Genomic DNA, 21,720 nt, shown 5'->3' with positions numbered 1-21,720 from the left:
AGACACACATATACAGAGGAGCATGGACTTTCCAAGCAATTGAAAGAGAGCCATAGATTTGCGGAAGAACTTACTCAAATGGAGGAATTGGACGAAAAACAGGCCAGAATCCAAATTTATAAAGACACTGGCAAGATCCTCACTGCACCTCCTCTAAAAACAAAGAGGAAGCTGGCCTTTCAAGGACATTCGGACACTGACCAGCCACCGGCTAAAGTGCAAAAACCGTGACATAAATCTCCACCTCCTCAGTTCTCACCTCACCAGTCTCCTCCTCATTATCCTCAGCTAACTGTCTCTCCACCTATTACCCCCACTGCACAGTCTCCAGTACACTCTGCACAGTCACACCAGCATGAGGCAGACCCTTGGTACCTTTATGATGATCCCATTTCTGACAATAGTCCAGAGTGCTGTCCGTCAAAGCCATCACACCCACAGGATAGCAACTCATACACGCAGGTTCTAGCTCGGGCAGCGTCCTACCATAACGTAGCCATGTACACAGAACCTCTTGAGGATGATTTTGTATTTAATACCTTGTCCTCAACTCACGCCACCTACCAGAGTCTACCCATGCTTCCTGGCATGTTAAAACATGCACATCAAATCTTTCAGGAACCAGTTAAGGCAAGAGCAATCACTCCTAGGGTAGAAAATAAATATAAGCCGCCTCCTTCAGACCCAGCTTTTATTACCCGACAGCTACCCCCAGATTCCGTAGTGGTCAGCGCATCAAAAAAGAGGGCTAACTCCCAGTCATCTGGGGACGCACCGCCACCAGATAAAGTAAACAATTTGATGCGGCTGGTAAAAGAGTAGCATCACAAGCGGCTAATCAATGGCGTATAGCCATTCCCAGGCTCTAATGGCTAGACACGACTGGGCCCAGATGAGAGACATCATCCAGCATCTCCCCAAAAATCAACAGAAAAGAGCCCAGCAAATAGTCAAAGAGGGGCAGGCAATTACCAATAATCAAATCAGGTCAGCGTTAGACTCCGCAGACACAGCCGCAAGAACTATTAATACAGCTGTCACCATTAGACAACATGCAAGGCCTGAAATCCAGCAAACTGTTCTTAACATTCCTTTTAATGAACACCAGCTGTTTGGCACACAGGTTGACACAGCCATTGAGAAAATGGAAAAAGGACGCCGACACTGTTAAAGCTATTGGGGCACTGTAGGAAGTTGGCTCTGTATGTGCTATTTCAAAGTAAGGAATAGCATGCACAGAGTCCAAGGGTTCCCCTTAGAGGTAAAATAGTGGTAAAAAGAGATAATACTAATGCTCTATTTTGTGGTAGTGTGGTCGAGCAGTAGGCTTATCCAAGGAGTAGTGTTAAGCATTTGTTGTACATACACATAGACAATAAATGAGGTACACACACTCAGAGACAAATCCAGCCAATAGGTTTTGTTATAGAAAAATATCTTTTCTTAGTTTATTTTAAGAACCACAGGTTCAAATTTAACATGTAATATCTTGTTTGAAAAGTATTGCAGGTAAGTACATTAGGAACTTTGAATCATTTCAATTGCATGTATACTTTTCAAGTTATTCACAAATAGCTATTTTAAAAGTGGACACAGTGCAATTTTCACAGTTCCTGGGGGAGGTAAGTTTTTGTTAGTTTTACCAGGTAAGTAAGACACTTACAGGGTTCAGTTCTTGGTCCAAGGTAGCCCACCGTTGGGGGTTCAGAGCAACCCCAAAGTTACCACACCAGCAGCTCAGGGCCGGTCAGGTGCAGAGTTCAAAGTGGTGCCCAAAACGCATAGGCTTCAATGGAGAGAAGGGGGTGCCCCGGTTCCAGTCTGCCAGCAGGTAAGTACCCGCGTCTTCGGGGGGCAGACCAGGGGGGTTTTGTAGGGCACCGGGGGGGACACAAGCCCACACAGAAATTTCACCCTCAGCGGCGCGGGGGCGGCCGGGTGCAGTGTTAGAACAAGCGTCGGGTTCGCAATGGAAGTCAATGAGAGATCAAGGGATCTCTTCAGCGCTGCAGGCAGGCAAGGGGGCGGGCTTCCTCGGGGAAACCTCCACTTGGGCAAGGGAGAGGGACTCCTGGGGGTCACTTCTGCAGTGAAAGTCCGGTCCTTCAGGTCCTGGGGGCTGCGGGTGCAGGGTCTTTTCCAGGCGTCGGGACTTAGGTTTCAGAGAGTCGCGGTCAGGGGAAGCCTCGGGATTCCCTCTGCAGGCGGCGCTGTGGGGGCTCAGGGGGGACAGGTTTTGGTACTCACAGTCGTAGAGTAGTCCGGGGGTCCTCCCTGAGGTGTTGGTTCTCCACCAGCCGAGTCGAGGTCGCCGGGTGCAGTGTTGCAAGTCTCACGCTTCTTGCGGGGAGATTGCAGGGTTCTTTAAAGCTGCTCCTTTGGATAAAGTTGCAGTCTTTTTGGAGCAGGTCCGCTGTCCTCGGGAGTTTCTTGTCGTCGTCGAAGCAGGGCAGTCCTCAGAGGATTCAGAGGTCGCTGGTCCCTTTGGAAGGCGTCGCTGGAGCAGAGTTCTTTGGAAGGCAGGAGACAGGCCGGTGAGTTTCTGGAGCCAAGGCAGTTGTTGTCTTCTGGTCTTCCTCTGCAGGGGTTTTCAGCTAGGCAGTCCTCCTTCTTGTTGTTGCAGGAATCTAAATTCTTAGGTTCAGGGAAGCCCTTAAATACTAAATTTAAGGGCGTGTTTAGGTCTGGGGGGTTAGTAGCCAATGGCTACTAGCCCTGAGGGTGAGTACACCCTCTTTGTGCCTCCTCCCAAGGGGAGGGGGTCACATCCCTAATCCTATTGGGGGAATCCTCCATCTGCAAAATGGAGGATTTCTAAAAGTTAGTCACCTCAGCTCAGGACACCTTAGGGGCTGTCCTGACTGGCCAGTGACTCCTCCTTGTTATTCTCATTATTTCTCCTGGACTTGCCGCCAAAAGTGGGGGCTGGGTCCAGGGGGCGGGCATCTCCACTAGCTGGAGTGCCCTGGGGCATTGTAACACGAAGCTTGAGCCTTTGAAGCTCACTGCTAGGTGTTACAGTTCCTGCGGGGGGGTTGTGTGAAGCACCTCCACCCAGAGCAGGCTTTGTTTCTGTCCTCAGAGAGCACAAAGGCTCTCACCGCATGAGGTCAGACACTCGTCTCTCAGCAGCAGGCTGGCACAGACCAGTCAGTCCTGCACTGAACAATTGGGTAAAATACAGGGGGTATCTCTAAGATGCCCTCTGTGTGCATTTTTTAATAATTCCAACACTGGAATCAGTGTGGGTTTATTATTCTGAGAAGTTTGATACTAAACTTCCCAGTATTCAGTGTAGCCATTATGGAGCTGTGGAGTTCGTTTTTGACAGACTCCCAGCCCATATACTCTTATGGCTACCCTGTACTTACAATGTCTAAGGTTTTGCTTAGACACTGTAGGGGCATAGTGCTCATGCACATATGCCCTCACCTGTGGTATAGTGCACCCTGCCTTAGGGCTGTAAGGCCTACTAGAGGGGTGACTTACCTATGCCACAGGCAGTGGGAGGTTGGCATGGCACCCTGAGGGGAGTGCCATGTCGACTTAGTCATTTTCTCCCCATCAGCACACACAAGCTGGCAAGCAGTGTGTCTGTGCTGAGTGAGGGGTCCCTAGGGTGGCATAAGACATGCTGCAGCCCTTAGAGACCTTCCCTGGCATCAGGGCCCTTGGTACCAGGGGTACCAGTTACAAGGGACTTACCTAGGTGCCAGGGTTGTGCCAATTGTGGAAACAATGGTACATTTTAGGTGAAAGAACACTGGTGCTGGGGCCTGGTTAGCAGGGTCCCAGCACACTTCTCAGTCAAGTCAGCATCAGTATCAGGCAAAAAGTGGGGGGTAACTGCAACAGGGAGCCATTTCTTTACAGGCACTTTACTCAGAACAATACAGAGGCTGATTTCGGAAGCCTCAGTATAGGGGAGGGTTTAGACCCCAAACATCTGAGGCTTCTACCTCACAATCCAAACCCTCTTACCAGACACAATACCAAAGAGGGCGGTTTCGAGGAGCCTACAGAGGACAATTTCCCAGAACTAGGGGAAAATATCAGCCCTCAAAGCAAACCACACACACCAAGCAGTGACTTGATCCACATCTTCCCTCACCACACTTCCCCTGTGGGAGGAAGACTGCAAAAGTTACACACACACTGGTTACCCATCACAACAGACAATTGCGTCATATCCATTATCCTACATGGTTACTGCATAGAGTTCGTACAAACCCCTCCAGATATACCTCCAAAACCACACAAACTCTCCTCCCAACACATTTCAATGTTGCAAACGGATGTACAGTCATTATTACTCAAACAAGCCATAGAGCTTGTACCACATCATCAAAAAGGAACAGGGGTTTACTCCCTATATTTCCTCATTCACAAAAAAGACGAAACATTGAGTCCAATACTAGATCTCGGAAACTCTCAATCTTTACATCCTATCAGAACACTTTCACATGGTATTACTACAGGATGTAGTCCTATTGTTACAACAACAAGATTTTATGGCAACACTGGATCTAAAAGATGCGTATTTTCACATATCCATCCATCCAGCGCACAGAAAATATCTCAGGTTTGTAATACAAGGAAAACATTTCCAGTTCAAAGTGTTACCTTTCAGGATAACAACAGCTCCCAGAGTATTTACAAAATGCCTTGCCATAGTCGCAGCCTACATAATAAGACAACATACCCATGTCTTTCCATATCTCGACGACTGGCACTGTGTTTGACTGTTGGCTTTTATTAGCCAACCCCATACACGTTATGTAATAAACACCCTACACACACTAGGGTTCTCAATAAACTACCAAAAATCTCACTTACAACCAGCACAGGTTCAACAGTATTTATGAGCCACATTAAACACCCAAACAGCACTTGCAAGCCCAAGTCCATAAAGGGTACAATCATTCCACAACATATTGCCACAAATTCAGCCAAACCAACAGTACACAGTCAAATTTGTCATGAAACTGTTGGGCATGATGGTATCATGCATCGCCATTGTCCCCAATGCAAGACTAAACATGCAGCCCTTACATCAGTGCCTTGCAAGACAATGGTCACAGGCACATGGTCAACTTCAAGATCTAGTGTTGATAGACCGCCAAACACACATCTTGCGTCAGTGGTGGAATTCCACAAATTTAAACAAAGGGCGGCCATTTCAAGACCCTGTGCCTCAAGTCATTCTTACAACAGATGCATCAATGATTGGATTGGGACCACATGTAGGAAGTTGGCTCTGTATGTGCTATTTCAAAGTAAGGAATAGCATGCACAGAGTCCAAGGGTTCCCCTTAGAGGTAAAATAGTGGTAAAAATAGATAATACTAATGCTCTATTTTGTGGTAGTGTGGTCGAGCAGTAGGCTTATCCAAGGAGTAGTGTTAAGCATTTGTTGTACGTACACACAGACAATAAATGAGGTACACACACTCAGAGACAAATCCAGCCAATAGGTTTTTGTATAGAAAAATATCTTTTCTTAGTTTATTTTAAGAACCACAGGTTCAAATTCTACATGTAATATCTCATTCGAAAGGTATTGCAGGTAAGTACTTTAGGAACTTCAAATCATCAAAATTGCATGTATACTTTTCAAGTTATTCACAAATAGCTGTTTTAAAAGTGGACACAGTGCAATTTTCACAGTTCCTAGGGGAGGTAAGTATTTGTTAGGTTAACCAGGTAAGTAAGACACTTACAGGGCTTAGTTCTTGGTCCAAGGTAGCCCACCGTTGGGGGTTCAGAGCAACCCCAAAGTCACCACACCAGCAGCTCAGGGCCGGTCAGGTGCAGAGTTCAAAGTGGTGCCCAAAACACATAGGCTAGAATGGAGAGAAGGGGGTGCCCCGGTTCCGGTCTGCTTGCAGGTAAGTACCCGCGTCTTCGGAGGGCAGACCAGGGGGGTTTTGTAGGGCACCGGGGGGGACACAAGCCCACACAGAAATTTCACCCTCAGCAGCGCGGGGGCGGCCGGGTGCAGTGTAGAAACAAGCGTCGGGTTTGTAATGGAAGTCAATGGGAGATCTAGGGATCTCTTCAGCGCTGCAGGCAGGCAAGGGGGGGGTTCCTCGGGGAAACCTCCACTTGGTCAAGGGAGAGGGACTCCTGGGGGTCACTCCTCCAGTGAAGGTCCGGTCCTTCAGGTCCTGGGGGCTGCGGGTGCAGGGTCTCTCCCAGGTGTCGGGACTTAGGATTCAAAGTGTCGCGGTCAGGGGAAGCCTCGGGATTCCCTCTGCAGGCGGCGCTGTGGGGGCTCAGGGGGGACAGGTTTTTGTACTCACAGTCTTAGAGTAGTCCTGGGGTCCCTCCTGAGGTGTTGGATCGCCACCAGCCGAGTCGGGGTCGCCGGGTGCAGTGTTGCAAGTCTCACGCTTCTTGCGGGGAGCTTGCAGGGTTCTTTAAAGCTGCTGGAAACAAAGTTGCAGCTTTTCTTGGAGCAGGTCCGCTGTCCTCGGGAGTTTCTTGTCTTTTCGAAGCAGGGGCAGTCCTCAGAGGATGTCGAGGTCGCTGGTCCCTTTGGAAGGCGTCGCTGGAGCAGGATCTTCGGAAGGCAGGAGACAGGCCGGTGAGTTTCTGGAGCCAAGGCAGTTGTCGTCTTCTGGTCTTCCTCTGCAGGGGTTTTTCAGCTAGGCAGTCCTTCTTCTTGTAGTTGCAGGAATCTAATTTTCTAGGGTTCAGGGTAGCCCTTAAATACTAAATTTAAGGGCGTGTTTAGGTCTGGGGGGTTAGTAGCCAATGGCTACTAGCCCTGAGGGTGGGTACACCCTCTTTGTGCCTCCTCCCAAGGGGAGGGGGCCACAATCCTAACCCTATTGGGGGAATCCTCCATCTGCAAGATGGAGGATTTCTAAAAGTTAGAGTCACCTCAGCTCAGGACACCTTAGGGGCTGTCCTGACTGGCCAGTGACTCCTCCTTGTTGTTTTCTTTGTTCCCTCCAGCCTTGCCGCCAAAAGTGGGGGCCGTGGCCGGAGGGGGCGGGCAACTCCACTAAGCTGGAGTGCCCTGCTGGGCTGTGACAAAGGGGGGAGCCTTTGAGGCTCACCGCCAGGTGTCACAGTTCCTGCCTGGGGGAGGTGTTAGCATCTCCACCCAGTGCAGGCTTTGTTACTGGCCTCAGAGTGACAAAGGCACTCTCCCCATGGGGCCAGCAACATGTCTCTGGTGTGGCAGGCTGCTGGAACTAGTCAGCCTACACAGACAGTCGGTTAAGTTTCAGGGGGCACCTCTAAGGTGCCCTCTGTGGTGTATTTTACAATAAAATGTACACTGGCATCACTGTGCATTTATTGTGCTGAGAAGTTTGATACCAAACTTCCCAGTTTTCAGTGTAGCCATTATGGTGCTGTGGAGTTCGTGTTTGACAGACTCCCAGACCATATACTCTTATGGCTACCCTGCACTTACAATGTCTAAGGTTTTGTTTAGACACTGTAGGGGTACCATGCTCATGCACTGGTACCCTCACCTATGGTATAGTGCACCCTGCCTTAGGGCTGTAAGGCCTGCTAGAGGGGTGTCTTACCTATACTGCATAGGCAGTGAGAGGCTGGCATGGCACCCTGAGGGGAGTGCCATGTCGACTTACTCGTTTTGTCCTCACTAGCACACACAAGCTGACAAGCAGTGTGTCTGTGCTGAGTGAGAGGTCTCCAGGGTGGCATAAGACATGCTGCAGCCCTTAGAGACCTTCCTTGGCATCAGGGCCCTTGGTACTAGAAGTACCAGTTACAAGGGACTTATCTGGATGCCAGGGTCTGCCAATTGTGGATACAAAAGTACAGGTTAGGGAAAGAACACTGGTGCTGGGGCCTGGTTAGCAGGCCTCAGCACACTTTCAATTGTAAACATAGCATCAGCAAAGGCAAAAAGTCAGGGGGCAACCATGCCAAGGAGGCATTTCCTTACACCACATCTCAACAATCACAGCATTCAGGGACAATGGGACAACAAACAACTTCACATAAATCACTTAGAATTGCTAGCAGTGTCCCTAGCACTAAAAGCCTTTCAACCTCTTCTTGTTCACAAACACATTCTCATCAAAACAGACAATATGACGGCAATGTACTACCTGAACAAACAGGGAGGAACCCACTCATCACAACTTTGTCTTCTAGCACAAGAAAATTGGCATTGGGCAATTCACAACAACATTCACCCTGTAGCACAGTACATTCCAGGGATTCACAATCAATTAGCAGACAGTCTCAGCCGGGATCATCAACAAACACACGAGTGGGAAATTTACCCCCAGGTACTTCACAAGTACTTTCGCCAATGGGGAACACCACACATAGATCTATTCGCCACCAGCCAGAACGCAAAATGCCAAAACTTCGCATCCAGGTTCCCACACCCAATGCTCTATGGATCAACTGGTCAGGGATATTTGCTTACACTTTTCCCCCTCTCCCGCTCATTCCATTTCTGGTCAACAAACTGCGTCAAAACAAACTCAAACTCATACTTATAGCGCCAACGTGGGCAGGTCAACCATGGTACACAACATTGTTAGACCTGTCACTCGTACCACACATCAAGCTACCAAACAGGCCGGATCTGCTAGGGAATATACCAATGACAGAAATCTATAAAGCAGCCACTTGGTCAACACCCCATACATTTACCAAGCATTACTGTGTAGATGTGTTAGCAACACAACAAGCCACAGTATGACAGGCTGTACTAAGAACACTATTTCAAACAACTTTAACTCCTACAGGCTAACCGCCGCTTATGGGAGGAGAACTGCTTTGTAGTCTATGCAATAGTATGTGTATCTGCAGCTACACATGCCATCAAACGGAAAATGTCACTTACCCAGTGTATATCTGTTCATGGCATGTTCCGCTGCAGATTCACATGCGCCCTCCCTACTCCCCGGGAGGCTGTAGCCGTTTGTTACATTTAAATTTGTACATATGTATATATATATCTATTCCATTGCATGGACATCTCTTTCTTTACACTCTATCACTCCTGCCTTACCCTCTGCGGGAAAACAATCTAAGATGGAGTCGATGCCCATGCGCAATGGAGCTGAAAAGGATGAGTCACTCGGTCCTGTGACTCGAAAAAGACGACTTCGAAGAAAAACAACTTGTAACACTCCGAGCCCAACACTAGATGGCAGGACCTGTGCATAGCATGTGAATCTGCAGCGGAACATGCCACAAAGGCATACTTTGCTGTAATTTTCGTCTATTTGTTTGTATGTATAGCACCTGCTCGTGATTTTCAATCTTCATTTCACCTCACGCATTTTGCATTTTGTATTTTGTTTTACACGTTTTGTCATGGGAATGAGTGAGGTTGCGGAGGTATAAATCATATGCAGCGATCCGTCTTTCTTCTGGAATCCCCAGTAGAAAGACCGTTCTAGCATCTATTGTAAACGAACAAAGTCAACAGCCATATCTTTGTCTGACATAATCACTTTAAAACTGAAAAAAATAACCACCCTAATGGTTTATTTTATTGCATACATATTAAACTATTGTGCACGTTCTTAACCCGGGTTTGTGTGCTGCTTTGCAGGGAAGTCCTGGCAAGTGAGGCCATTCTGAACATACCTACCCGAGCTGACTGGCGGGAATGCAAGTCTACCAAGGACGAGGAGGAAGCCCTGGCTAAAGCTTTTAGAGAGAGCTTCGAACCTTTTGATTTCTCCTCGGCGGACTAAGTGGATGCAGACAGACTCCCAGCTCTTAAGAGAAAATAATACGCACTTCCTGCCACAAGAATTAAACCCTCTTCTTATACGTCCGTCAAAGTGTTTTTGTCTACATTGGGATGCTTACTTATCCTTTTAACCACCGGGAACATAAATTAACCCTTGCACAACTCATTCAAATAAACCTACCCTGTTTTGTTCGGTTCCTGGCGCCTTATAGCTGGATACAGAAAAACAAGAAAAGCGCAAGTGTTTTGAATATTTATTTGGGGATCTTTGAAGTTTCATTTTTACTCGATAACGTGTCGGAAACCATGACACATTAGCTCACCGTAGTAATATGCAGAAGTTATTTCTACCGAGGTAGTTAAAAACAACCGAAACATAATGTTGGGGAAATATTGCGATCATTTAAAAACCAGCTTCTTTTAAAATAGATATGTTTATTACCGAATACGATTTTCCGTTTTTTTGGTTGTCGTGGTGCTTGTATTTGTAAATAAAAAAATAAAAAAAACTTGGTTTGATTCTGTGATATTTCACTGAGGTCATCACGCTCTCGTGTGACTTCCTCTCAGCCAATCTGATTAGCATGTTTCTCGTGTTGATATTTTTTTCTTATACTTGGATATGATTTTGACCCATGTGTAAACATCAAAGTGCAGATGACAAACTGGAAAGCTAATCTACTACATGTAGTCTGCATTTGCCATGAACTGTATTCCTATAGACTGGGAACCCCACAGCACCTGTCTACACAACGATGGGATAGTCCCAATTTTGCTTTTTTTTTTGCCAGTCTTAAATATATCGTTCTCCTTGTTATTTACTATTCTGGTGGTGAATTGTCTTTACGAACAACGCAGTTCTGGTTGCAATGGGCGGTTATACCTTTCTAACGTTAATTCTTGACTACTTGTAGATAAGCTCCAGCCTCTACCTAAAGAGAGATTACTGGGCCCTAAATGCTTTTGCTATACATTCTAACCTGGGGCTGTTAATTTTTGAAGCCTCTAGGGGCTTTTCTTTTTCACACATATTTAATATCCATGGATGTTTACTTTTAACATTTCAGATTATTATTTTTTTAAACATACACCTGTATATCTTACCACTATTACGTTTTATAAATATATTTACATTGTTTGAAAAAAGCTACCTAAATTTGAATTACAGGGCAGGAGCATGGCCTGGCTATGTGCCAGGCATTGTGCATGACCAAAGGCCGTGTGCTGCTGTTTCATTTGTGTGGGTTCAAGGCCTGAGCTAGAACTAAGTCCTGCCCATAGTTTGATTGCAGGGTCGGGTCTGACTATATCCCAGGATCTGTGCCTAGCAGTTGCTGTTCCCAGTTGAAGGTTGTGTGCAGCCGGTTGGTGTGGGACTGGGGCTCTGACCAGAGATTGCTGTCCGCAGCCAGAGGCAATGCACAGGTGTTTTTGTGAGCTGAAGGCTGTGCACAGGGCCTGGCAGGCAACCAAAGTGTGTGGCAGGCACTGTTGGATGGCCTTACCATAGGCCAGAAACTAACTGAAAAAAACTTAAATATAAGTTATGGTTTGTTTATAAAAATCTTTTAAACACCATAGTTAAATTAACATTTTTATTATAAATAAATTAATCACTGAAACGTTTGTGATTGATTGATCTAAGCATTGACAAAATGTTAGGATGTATGCGGCCAAAGAGCATCCATGTACAGTCTGGTCTGTGTACTTATTGGTTTGGGGGCAAGTAAGAACACCGCATTGGCAAAGCCAATTGGGTATCACCTGTTGTTGTCAGTGAAGATCTATTTGGTTTAGCAATGTTTTTTTCCATATGTTTAGCCCCAAAAAAATATGATTGCCGATGTTGAACAGCACCAGCAAATTAAAGAAAAAAAAATAGCACAATAGCATCCACACCCATGTGTTGGCATACATGTATTCATCAGGCTGCGGTGGCTGCTGCATCATTAGGTATGTGTAATGTGCCTGGAGTCATTTTTATGGGCGAGCACAAAGCACTCTGTCTATTCTGTAATCTCTCTTTGGGCTTCAAACCACGCCCATGCCACGTCAGTCACTTACATTGGTTCGTGGGCTTGCCTTTTAAAATCCGCTTGCTTTTATTTGTGAAAGGCATGCATATGTCATGCTTTTTCCGGTGTTTAGCCCACCTACACAGCACCGGTAAACTACTAAAAACATACGAGGCTCGATGTTTTCTTCCTGGGGTCCAAACTACTTTATCTGTTTATTTTCCACACAGCGTGATGGTGCTGCATTTTACATAGTGAGATCGCACTCTGTTTTTTTTCTTTACTACGCTAATAGCGCTCACTCGAGCAAATGCAAGACCCGTTGCATTGAAAATGCTTGTTTATTTTATTTTTGTTTTAATTTACCGTTCCCAGATAGCAGAGTGTAACACAAAATATATATATATATATATATATATATAATAAAAGGTGCCCAAGGGGCTTTTTTTTTTTTTTTATCCTTTTTAATTTTTTACAAGAGACCAGCGGCCCAGCAGCAAATTACCTACTGTGCCATCAGACAGAGAGCTTTGAGAGAGTCCTCGTCAGAGAATTAAGGAATAGGGGTTGTGGTCGACCAGTAGAGCAGTTTCAAAGTGCGTAGGTTTATAAAAAAAAAAAATTAAAAAAGTCCAGACAGAAGGTGTGTGGGAAGCAGTGGAGATGCTGTGGGTGGGAAGGGAAAAAAAAAAAAAAACACATGCCCTCCCACAGAGTGCTGAAATATAAAGAAAAAAGTAGTTCTCAGAAAGTAAGCATTGGAAGGATGCATGTCATCCTGTCAAAAGGACAGTGTAAGGAAATGCCTCCTTGGCATGGTTGCCCCCTGACTTTTTGCCTTTGCTCATGCTATGTTTACAATTGAAAGTGTGCTGAGGCCTGCTAACCAGGCCCCAGCACCAGTGTTCTTTCCCTAACCTGTACTTTTGTATCCACAATTGGCAGACCCTGGCATCCAGATAAGTCCCTTGTAACTGGTACTTCTAGTACCAAGGGCCCTGATGCCAAGGAAGGTCTCTAAGGGCTGCAGCATGTCTTATGCCACCCTGGAGACCTCTCACTCAGCACAGACACACTGCTTGCCAGCTTGTGTGTGCTAGTGAGGACAAAACGAGTAAGTCGACATGGCACTCCCCTCAGGGTGCCATGCCAGCCTCTCACTGCCTATGCAGTATAGGTAAGACACCCCTCTAGCAGGCCTTAGAGCCCTAAGGCAGGGTGCACTATACCATAGGTGAGGGTACCAGTGCATGAGCATGGTACCCCTACAGTGTCTAAACAAAACCTTAGACATTGTAAGTGCAGGGTAGCCATAAGAGTATATGGTCTGGGAGTCTGTCAAACACGAACTCCACAGCACCATAATGGCTACACTGAAAACTGGGAAGTTTGGTATCAAACTTCTCAGCACAATAAATGCACACTGATGCCAGTGTACATTTTATTGCAAAATACACCCCAGAGGGCACCTTAGAGGTGCCCCCTGAAACTTAACCGACTGTCTGTGTAGGCTGACTAGTTCCAGCAGCCTGCCACACCAGAGACATGTTGCTGGCCCCATGGGGAGAGTGCCTTTGTCACTCTGAGGCCAGTAACAAAGCCTGCACTGGGTGGAGATGCTAACACCTCCCCCAGGCAGGAGCTGTGACACCTGGCGGTGAGCCTCAAAGGCTCACCCCTTTGTCACAGCCCAGCAGGGCACTCCAGCTTAGTGGAGTTGCCCGCCCCCTCCGGCCACGGCCCCCACTTTTGGCGGCAAGGCTGGAGGGAACAAAGAAAGCAACAAGGAGGAGTCACTGGCCAGTCAGGACAGCCCCTAAGGTGTCCTGAGCTGAGGTGACTCTGACTTTTAGAAATCCTCCATCTTGCAGATGGAGGATTCCCCCAATAGGGTTAGGATTGTGACCCCCTCCCCTTGGGAGGAGGCACAAAGAGGGTGTACCCACCCTCAGGGCTAGTAGCCATTGGCTACTAACCCCCCAGACCTAAACACGCCCTTAAATTTAGTATTTAAGGGCTACCCTGAACCCTAGAAAATTAGATTCCTGAAACTACAAGAAGAAGGACTGCCTAGCTGAAAACCCTTGCAGAGGAAGACCAGAAGACGACGACTGCCTTGGCTCCAGAAACTCACCGGCCTGTCTCCTGCCTTCCAAAGATCCTGCTCCAGCGACGCCTTCCAAAGGGACCAGCGACCTCGACATCCTCTGAGGACTGCCCCTGCTTCGAAAAGACAAGAAACTCCCGAGGACAGCGGACCTGCTCCAAGAAAAGCTGCAACTTTGTTTCCAGCAGCTTTAAAGAACCCTGCAAGCTCCCCGCAAGAAGCGTGAGACTTGCAACACTGCACCCGGCGACCCCGACTCGGCTGGTGGCGATCCAACACCTCAGGAGGGACCCCAGGACTACTCTAAGACTGTGAGTACAAAAACCTGTCCCCCCTGAGCCCCCACAGCGCCGCCTGCAGAGGGAATCCCGAGGCTTCCCCTGACCGCGACTCTTTGAATCCTAAGTCCCGACTCCTGGGAGAGACCCTGCACCCGCAGCCCCCAGGACCTGAAGGACCGGACTTTCACTGGAGGAGTGACCCCCAGGAGTCCCTCTCCCTTGCCCAAGTGGAGGTTTCCCCGAGGAACCCCCCCCTTGCCTGCCTGCAGCGCTGAAGAGATCCCTAGATCTCCCATTGACTTCCATTACAAACCCGACGCTTGTTTCTACACTGCACCCGGCCGCCCCCGCGCTGCTGAGGGTGAAATTTCTGTGTGGGCTTGTGCCCCCCCGGTGCCCTACAAAACCCCCCTGGTCTGCCCTCCGAAGACGCGGGTACTTACCTGCAAGCAGACCGGAACCGGGGCACCCCCTTCTCTCCATTCTAGCCTATGTGTTTTGGGCACCACTTTGAACTCTGCACCTGACCGGCCCTGAGCTGCTGGTGTGGTGACTTTGGGGTTGCTCTGAACCCCCAACGGTGGGCTACCTTGGACCAAGAACTAAGCCCTGTAAGTGTCTTACTTACCTGGTTAACCTAACAAATACTTACCTCCCCTAGGAACTGTGAAAATTGCACTGTGTCCACTTTTAAAACAGCTATTTGTGAATAACTTGAAAAGTATACATGCAATTTTGATGATTTGAAGTTCCTAAAGTACTTACCTGCAATACCTTTCGAATGAGATATTACATGTAGAATTTGAACCTGTGGTTCTTAAAATAAACTAAGAAAAGATATTTTTCTATATAAAAACCTATTGGCTGGATTTGTCTCTGATTGTGTGTACCTCATTTATTGTCTATGTGTATGTACAACAAATGCTTAACACTACTCCTTGGATAAGCCTACTGCTCGACCACACTACCACAAAATAGAGCATTAGTATTATCTATTTTTACCACTATTTTACCTCTAAGGGGAACCCTTGGACTCTGTGCATGCTATTCCTTACTTTGAAATAGCACATACAGAGCCAACTTCCTACAGACAGTAAAAATTATATGTTCCAGCAAGGGACCAACAAAAGGAAGGAAAGCCATCAAGTAACATCCATGAAAATCATATTGACACAGAACAAGTTCAAAGGTAAGCAGTGGGCTCAGACATTGCCCTCTGTACGTACTGCCCACGATAAGTCTTTGACTCCGGACAGCTTAAAGCTGTCTGTCAGCAAGGTTTAAAAATTGAACAACTGCAATTACCAACTGCTTGTGGCCAAAAGCATGTGCTCAGGGGTAACATGGAAGGAAAGGAGCTTGACGATAAACCTAACAAAAGGTAAGCGGTGGGGTCACTCAAAGCCCACTGTAAATATTGCCCACAGTATGTCTTTGACTATGGAGAACATAAAGTAGTATGCAGGCAAGAATTGAGAAGCATTTGCAATGCACTAGGGTCTCACATTTCTCGGAGTTACAGCTATTAGCAGTTGTAAACTCCCAACCGGATTTTTCTTTCCACATTGAAAGAAAAAAACAGCGCGATCGCGCTGCTACAGTTCACTTGTAATGAAACCTATCGGCAAAAGTGCAATTATCTACGTAACCGGCAAACGTGCAATTAACTATGTAACAGAGTGGATGTTATGCAAAGCGCTCGACTTCTGCCAAGCGAGATCGCGCTGCAAACAAAAGATAAAAAGTAGTCCACAAATCTGACGGGAAACTGCGAGCCTCACATGTTTTCAGTACTTGGTCGCTGCGCTCAAGGGGGACTAACCACCGGAAAAGGCATAACGTAAGCGTGCCTTCCACTAATGAAAGCAAGCAGATTTTAACAGGCAAGCCCACAAACCTATGAAAGACAACTGACGTGACGTCAATGGGGCTCTGAGCCCTTTTCTAACTCATAAAGCGTCTCGCAAGCAAAACGCATACACAAGCGCATGTGAAGCAGGCTCGACCCTAAAAATGGAGCAGCTGTTCCTACCAAAGGCTTTCTCCAGCGGTGTATGTCTAGACAGGAGCTTGGGCTTCAGGCCTTGCTGAAGGAAAGGTCCTGCACTACATCCCATCTACTTGCTGCCAAAGGCTGTGCAAAGGGTTTAACTCAGTTACTGTCGGCCCTGACTGAAGCCTAGGCCCTGTATCCCAGCCTTCCTGTGCATCAATAAAGGTCTGCAAAGGTATTGTATTAACAAAAAGTAAAATTATAGAGGTCTTTTTAGTTATTTTTATTGCCAGTTTTCAAGAGGGATATTGAAAACAACGTTAATAGTCCAGAACTTCCCTTGTCCTTTTTCTGCCCCGCCGCTAAACCCATCACTCTTCCCTAATGCTTTTCCCCAATTAAAGGTCTATCTTTAATATCTGAAAAATTAGGCTTGAATAGCATTTGCGGTCATGTCTCTAGCTCAGCCAGATTCTTTTTAAATCTCCAGATTGAATATTTAAGCCATGTATTCAGAACTTCATGTCATAAGTCCCTAAGTGCTTACTCATCAACTGCCATAAATGTAGCAAATACGTGCCCAGTGAGTTGGGTAGAGTTGCCCTTAGAGTCATCAGGTGTGCATGGTAATCTTTTTTAAAACTCAGAAATATAAATAACAAAATATTCATTTCTCACCATAAGAAACACAGTTTCTGAAGAACATGTGACCTTCTTGCATATGTCTCATTTAAAAGTTTGCTCAATGTTCCAGGGTGGTGCTCCCAACTTGCCTCCTGGTGATAGCTGCAGTCACAGATTCACCATCATCACCGGAAATTATAATGGTGGTGAATATTGGTGTTACTCATGCCGGTGGTGCCAGACCCACCCATAATTACTGCTCCACAGATGCCAAGACAAAATGTAGGGTGCTCACAACATCAAAATCCAAAAGCAAATGTTGTCAAAACTTAAGAAACTGCAAGGGCCCTACCTAGAGCCAGTGCTAGCGACATGAACCAGAAAGGCATGTGAAATCATCTGACAAAAGCCGCACAACAGTGTGCCAGAAAGCTACCTTGCACAAATTTGCAAGAGTGCAGTGAGAAGCCTCCAGCTGTACTGCACTTGATGCTGCTCTGGGAAATCTGCCTTTGGTGTAGGTTTGGGCTTCTCTAACACTGCAGTGGAATCTAAGGAGAGATTGGTCAATCTCACTGATGTCTTCAAGTCAAAGCATCACCTATTAGTACCTGATTTGCTGTTACGAAAGGAGTGAAGTGTGTTCATACTCCTTAAGTCCTTTCTTATGCTTCTCGGCACAAGTTCTACCTTTGACTGTCTTGATCTAAGCTTAAACACCACTTTCAAGTTGCACAAGCGTCCATCACAGACATAGAAGTCTGAAAGAAACCAAAAGGTTTAACAGTCAAGGGCTTATAAGGAGAATTTCTTTACCGTAAACTCCACTACAGTTTCTATAACTAAGTGGATAAAAATCAGTTAAAACATTAAGGCGGGCAGATCTTGGTGACAGGTGCGCAGGGGAGAAAAGGAACCGATCGCAACAGCATGGGCAGCGGATTTATGGAGTTCCTACATCACTTCCGCGGATGAAGCCATGAACCAAAGGTCTTGGAGAATGGAAGAGCACCGAATGTTATTTATCCGAAGACCAAATGGCTACAAAAATTGCAAAACTGCAAGCTTTCATACTTGTAATAATATGTTACAAAAAACAATATTGTGCTACGAAACGGAAGGGACAAATGTAATTGATCATAAGAGCCCACAACAATAGTCTGCCTTATATTTTCTCTGTGACCCTGTCACAAACATTCCCATCCAACTCCTTCATCACGACTTTCTTGTGCTTCCTCATCCCTACAAGAAACATTTTAGACGAAGCTTGTATTCCTCTCAGGATCTCCGAACTTGAATTACAGTTGGTCGAATGTAGCCTTGTATATTACCACACACCATGGTGCAAACCACCTCCTCTATCTCAGTCCTATAATGCCTCTTTCCACTAGGCTATTGGCCTGGGCATGTTACACCATTGTCAGGATTATGATTCACTCATCTTTCTCCTTGCAGGAGTGATGTCCCTGTAAATTTAAATAAATAATTGGCTCTGAAAGGTGAGTGGTTGGGGTGTGAGGTGGGCCAGGGGGAGTAGAGTGAAAACACTGCTGTGTGCCAGGCCATTAGTCATTTTTCTTTGTCATGAGCAGTCATCTGGCCTTTTCTTAAGTTGCATGGGGCTGGTTCCAGTAGAATTTTTCAAATTTCTCACACCGTGACAAACGTTATTACAATCCACAAGAAATGCTAAAATCTCCATCCATTCTATGATCACAGATGCTGCATCCGGGAACTGTTTCTCCGAAAATATTAATGGATTATTCTATGTCCCTAGAATGTGTGTATGAAATTCGGTTATTAGTTAAGAGGAGAAAGCCCAGCTCAAGGAATAAACTGAACCACAAAAGCCACTAAATAAACCTGAACTAACCCCTGTGGAAGCTTGGCACAAAAGCAGTCAGGCTAAAGGTAGCACACCAGAAGTAATAAAGTGAAAACGCAACAGAGGAAAATCCTAACCCATTTAAAGAAAATAAAAAAAAAGACACAAAAGCTACAAAAATCCTATTAGTGAAACTAGCTTTGTGAATTTTTAAAGTTTCAGGTAAAAATAGCATCAAGAAATACAAAGCTCCACCTGCTGGACTGAGTCAAAGTCACAAGTTCAGGCCGACCGTGATGGAGCGTTGGTCAGGTACAGAGACATGGTTTCTCATGGTGGAGAGTTTACTTTCTCCCACAATCCAGTTCCATTTGGAGAGCCTTTGACAGGAGCCTTCAGGAATTTGTTTCAGTGTGAAGAGTTCGCCGTCGCAGTTTCACATGGCAGGAGACTCGGATGGTCTTTGATGGTGCCAAGAGTTGGTCGCTGCTGGATTTTCACGTTGCAGGAGATGCAGGAGGTCATTAGTAGCTACAAACTTGGAATTTTCAACTGAAGTCCAGTTCTGGCAGATTAAGGGGCAAAGAAGTACGCTTTGACCCCAGCCAAGGGGCCAGGACCCTGAGAGGCACCTCTTGGGAGTCTGGACTCAATACAGCAGAGGCCAGCAGTAGGGTTCAGACAAGTTCATTTGGGGCTGGGCATTTGCAGGGGAGGCCTCTGGAAGGATGTTGTGTCCCAGTAGTTCAAAGAGAGCCTTAACTTTAACACAAGGTGTGTGGGGGATGTGAAGGATCAATCTCTATTGGCCTGTTTTGGCTAAGTGTGCAAAGCCAGTTCGGCTGTCTCTTACATGGACATAGGACACCGCAGTAGAAGTAAAGTGAATAGAGAGGTAGATGAGGGAGTTCCCTTTATGGTTTAGGTGGTCTCACACACATTATAGTCTCATGCTTCATCATATGACCACCTAGTCCCACCCAGGTAAGATGATACTACCTGGGCGGACTCAACCTCGTTGTTAAATGAACTCCGAGAGAGTGCTGAAATGTATCTATCTGGATAAACCGAGGGATCCAGTTGAAAGGTGGAAAAGGATGATAAAATTACCTAACAAATCACCTATTTGATGTTGGTGTTTGTTGGTAAGATTAAAAGGAATTATTAGAGACATTAGAATATAATGATTCAAAATGTCTTTACAATGGAACCAACATGTTTCTGCCCTCTCTATGAGCCGTAAGCGGTCTGGGGCATTCTTCAGGGTCAAGGATCCCTAATATTTACAAGGCTAGTAGTGAGCGCTACTAAGTGGGCAAATCTATTAAAGTGCACACTGGGCCTACCTGGTAGTACTAATAGGTAAAGCCCTATAGAGGAGAGGTGGGTAGCCTCAAGTCTGCGAACATGCGGAAGGGGAGTTGCCCCTGAAAGTCACACTTACTCCACAGGGGGCATCTTGCCGGATGACCTAAGCGTCTCACATTCCAACTGCTTTTCTCGGATCAAAGAGAGCCAACTGCCTCTTGGAGTCACTTCTGTACTCCTGAGTTCAAGGCAAGCAAGACCACTCTTTGTTCTTCAGACAGCAGGGCAGACCTACTGACTCTTCCACAGGTCCAGGAGTGTTCTGATGAGAGATAGATTCTGAGGGTGCCTAATTTATACCCAGTGCCAACCTGGTTGTGGGTGTTACTCTATTTGTCTAACCCAAAACTGGTTCTTGTCCGTTCTCCCCTGGGGTGTTGACTCCAGACTGACTAGGGTAACAAAGTGCAGGAAGGCCAGGTGTCAGCTATGTTTGCCAGTGACCGAGCAGACAGCTTCAGAAGTCAAGAAGGGGAGGGGCACAGCCTTCAAGCTACCCTTTGAAGCTCAGAAAAGACTGAGTCCAACGCATAGGTCATTCTGCTCAGGAACACACTTCCCCACACCAAGACCTTTTTGTCCCATCTCCAGAAGGAATACGCAGCACATCACAGGAATAACAGTCACATGGCACTGGCATAAAGGCAGATTTGGTTTAAGCAGGAAAATGGCAACTTCCTAAAAGTGACATTTTCAGAATAGTAATTTAAAATCTGACCTTACCACTAAAGAGGATTTTCAACTACAATTCAAATCAGTGAAGTAAGTATTTCTCTATCTGCACCCAAACTGAAGTTATCGAGGTAAACCAGTGTTAGACTTTTGGGGCGTTAGCTTTGCTACAGTGAAAATCATCTTCAGGAATGTTTCTCTATTGAGGCAAGTAAAATTTGAGTATACATGGCCTGCTTTTTAAATACCATGCACCCTGCCCTGTTAGCCTTCAGGGCCTACATTAGAGGTGACTTATAAGTATTAAAAGGGAAGTTTAGGTCTTACAAAAGGTGGATTTTGCTACATCGAAATGGCAGTTTAGAGGCTGCAGAGGTAGTCCTCTGATATGTTTTAAGGGGCTACTCTAGTCTGTGGTACAATGAGTGCTGCAGTTAGCAGTGGTTCCTCCGTAGGAGTGGAGTAGCGTCACCCCCCACCCTCACTGCTGTGCAGAAAGCTCAAAAAATAAAATGGTAATAAAATGATTTTATCATGTTATTTTTTTATGCTTTCTGCCAGCAAACTGAGTGCAAGGGCAAGCCAGGCCCAGTGTGTCACTGCTGCCAGTGACTGGCAGCAGTGAGGAGTGGCCATTACAGTTTGAAGTGTGCATGTTGATTTGGCCAGCTACCTTGCTACGGACAAACAGACATGCACAATTCAAATATCTCCAACGCGGCTGTCTTGGACAGCTGGGTTGGAGAGCAGACACAGGCCTGCAGTGCCTTTTAGAGCATGGAGCCGGCCCGCTCCAGCCAATCAAGACACTTTTTTCATGCTGCTTAACAGTATGAAAACAGCGTCTTGATTGGATGAGGGCATTGGCTGTGGGCTTTGCGTTCGTAGGATGTGCTGCAGAACATCGAGTAAGGTAAGTGATTTTAAAAAATACATATTTATATTAGTTTGTATGTGTTTTGCACTCTTCCAATGTAATTTGCCACGAACCGCCACTGGCTGTAACCCACCAGTGGCGTTTGACAGGCCTGGGCACAAACAAGATAGTGTAGGCAAAATTCTGAGAGAGACTTCTAGCAGCAGATTCCTCACTTTTTGAATATCCCCCAGGTGCCAGTTTGCATCCAGAAAC

At 46.3% G+C, this 21,720-nt stretch overlaps 1 protein-coding gene across 2 annotated transcripts in view; it reads left to right on the top strand.

Annotated features, from left to right (window-relative positions):
- CWF19L1 (CWF19 like cell cycle control factor 1) overlaps positions 1 to 10,229 on the top strand; it is a 276,784-nt gene extending 266,555 nt beyond the window's left edge. Inside the window, exon 14 of one of the 2 annotated variants that reach the window (XM_069228444.1) lies at positions 9,560 to 10,229. In XM_069228444.1, the coding sequence (XP_069084545.1) occupies positions 9,560 to 9,704 (145 nt within the window). In that variant the 3' untranslated portion in view covers positions 9,705 to 10,229. The remainder of the gene's footprint in view (positions 1 to 9,559) is intronic. The other variant, XM_069228445.1, reaches the window with a different exon arrangement.
- Positions 10,230 to 21,720: the final 11,491 nt, after the last annotated feature.

This window comes from Pleurodeles waltl, chromosome 4_1 (genome assembly GCF_031143425.1).
Source record: "Pleurodeles waltl isolate 20211129_DDA chromosome 4_1, aPleWal1.hap1.20221129, whole genome shotgun sequence".
NCBI lineage: Eukaryota > Metazoa > Chordata > Amphibia > Caudata > Salamandridae > Pleurodeles > Pleurodeles waltl.
The sequence above is the reverse complement of the archived record's forward strand: the minus strand, read 5'-3'. Positions and strand labels throughout refer to the sequence as shown.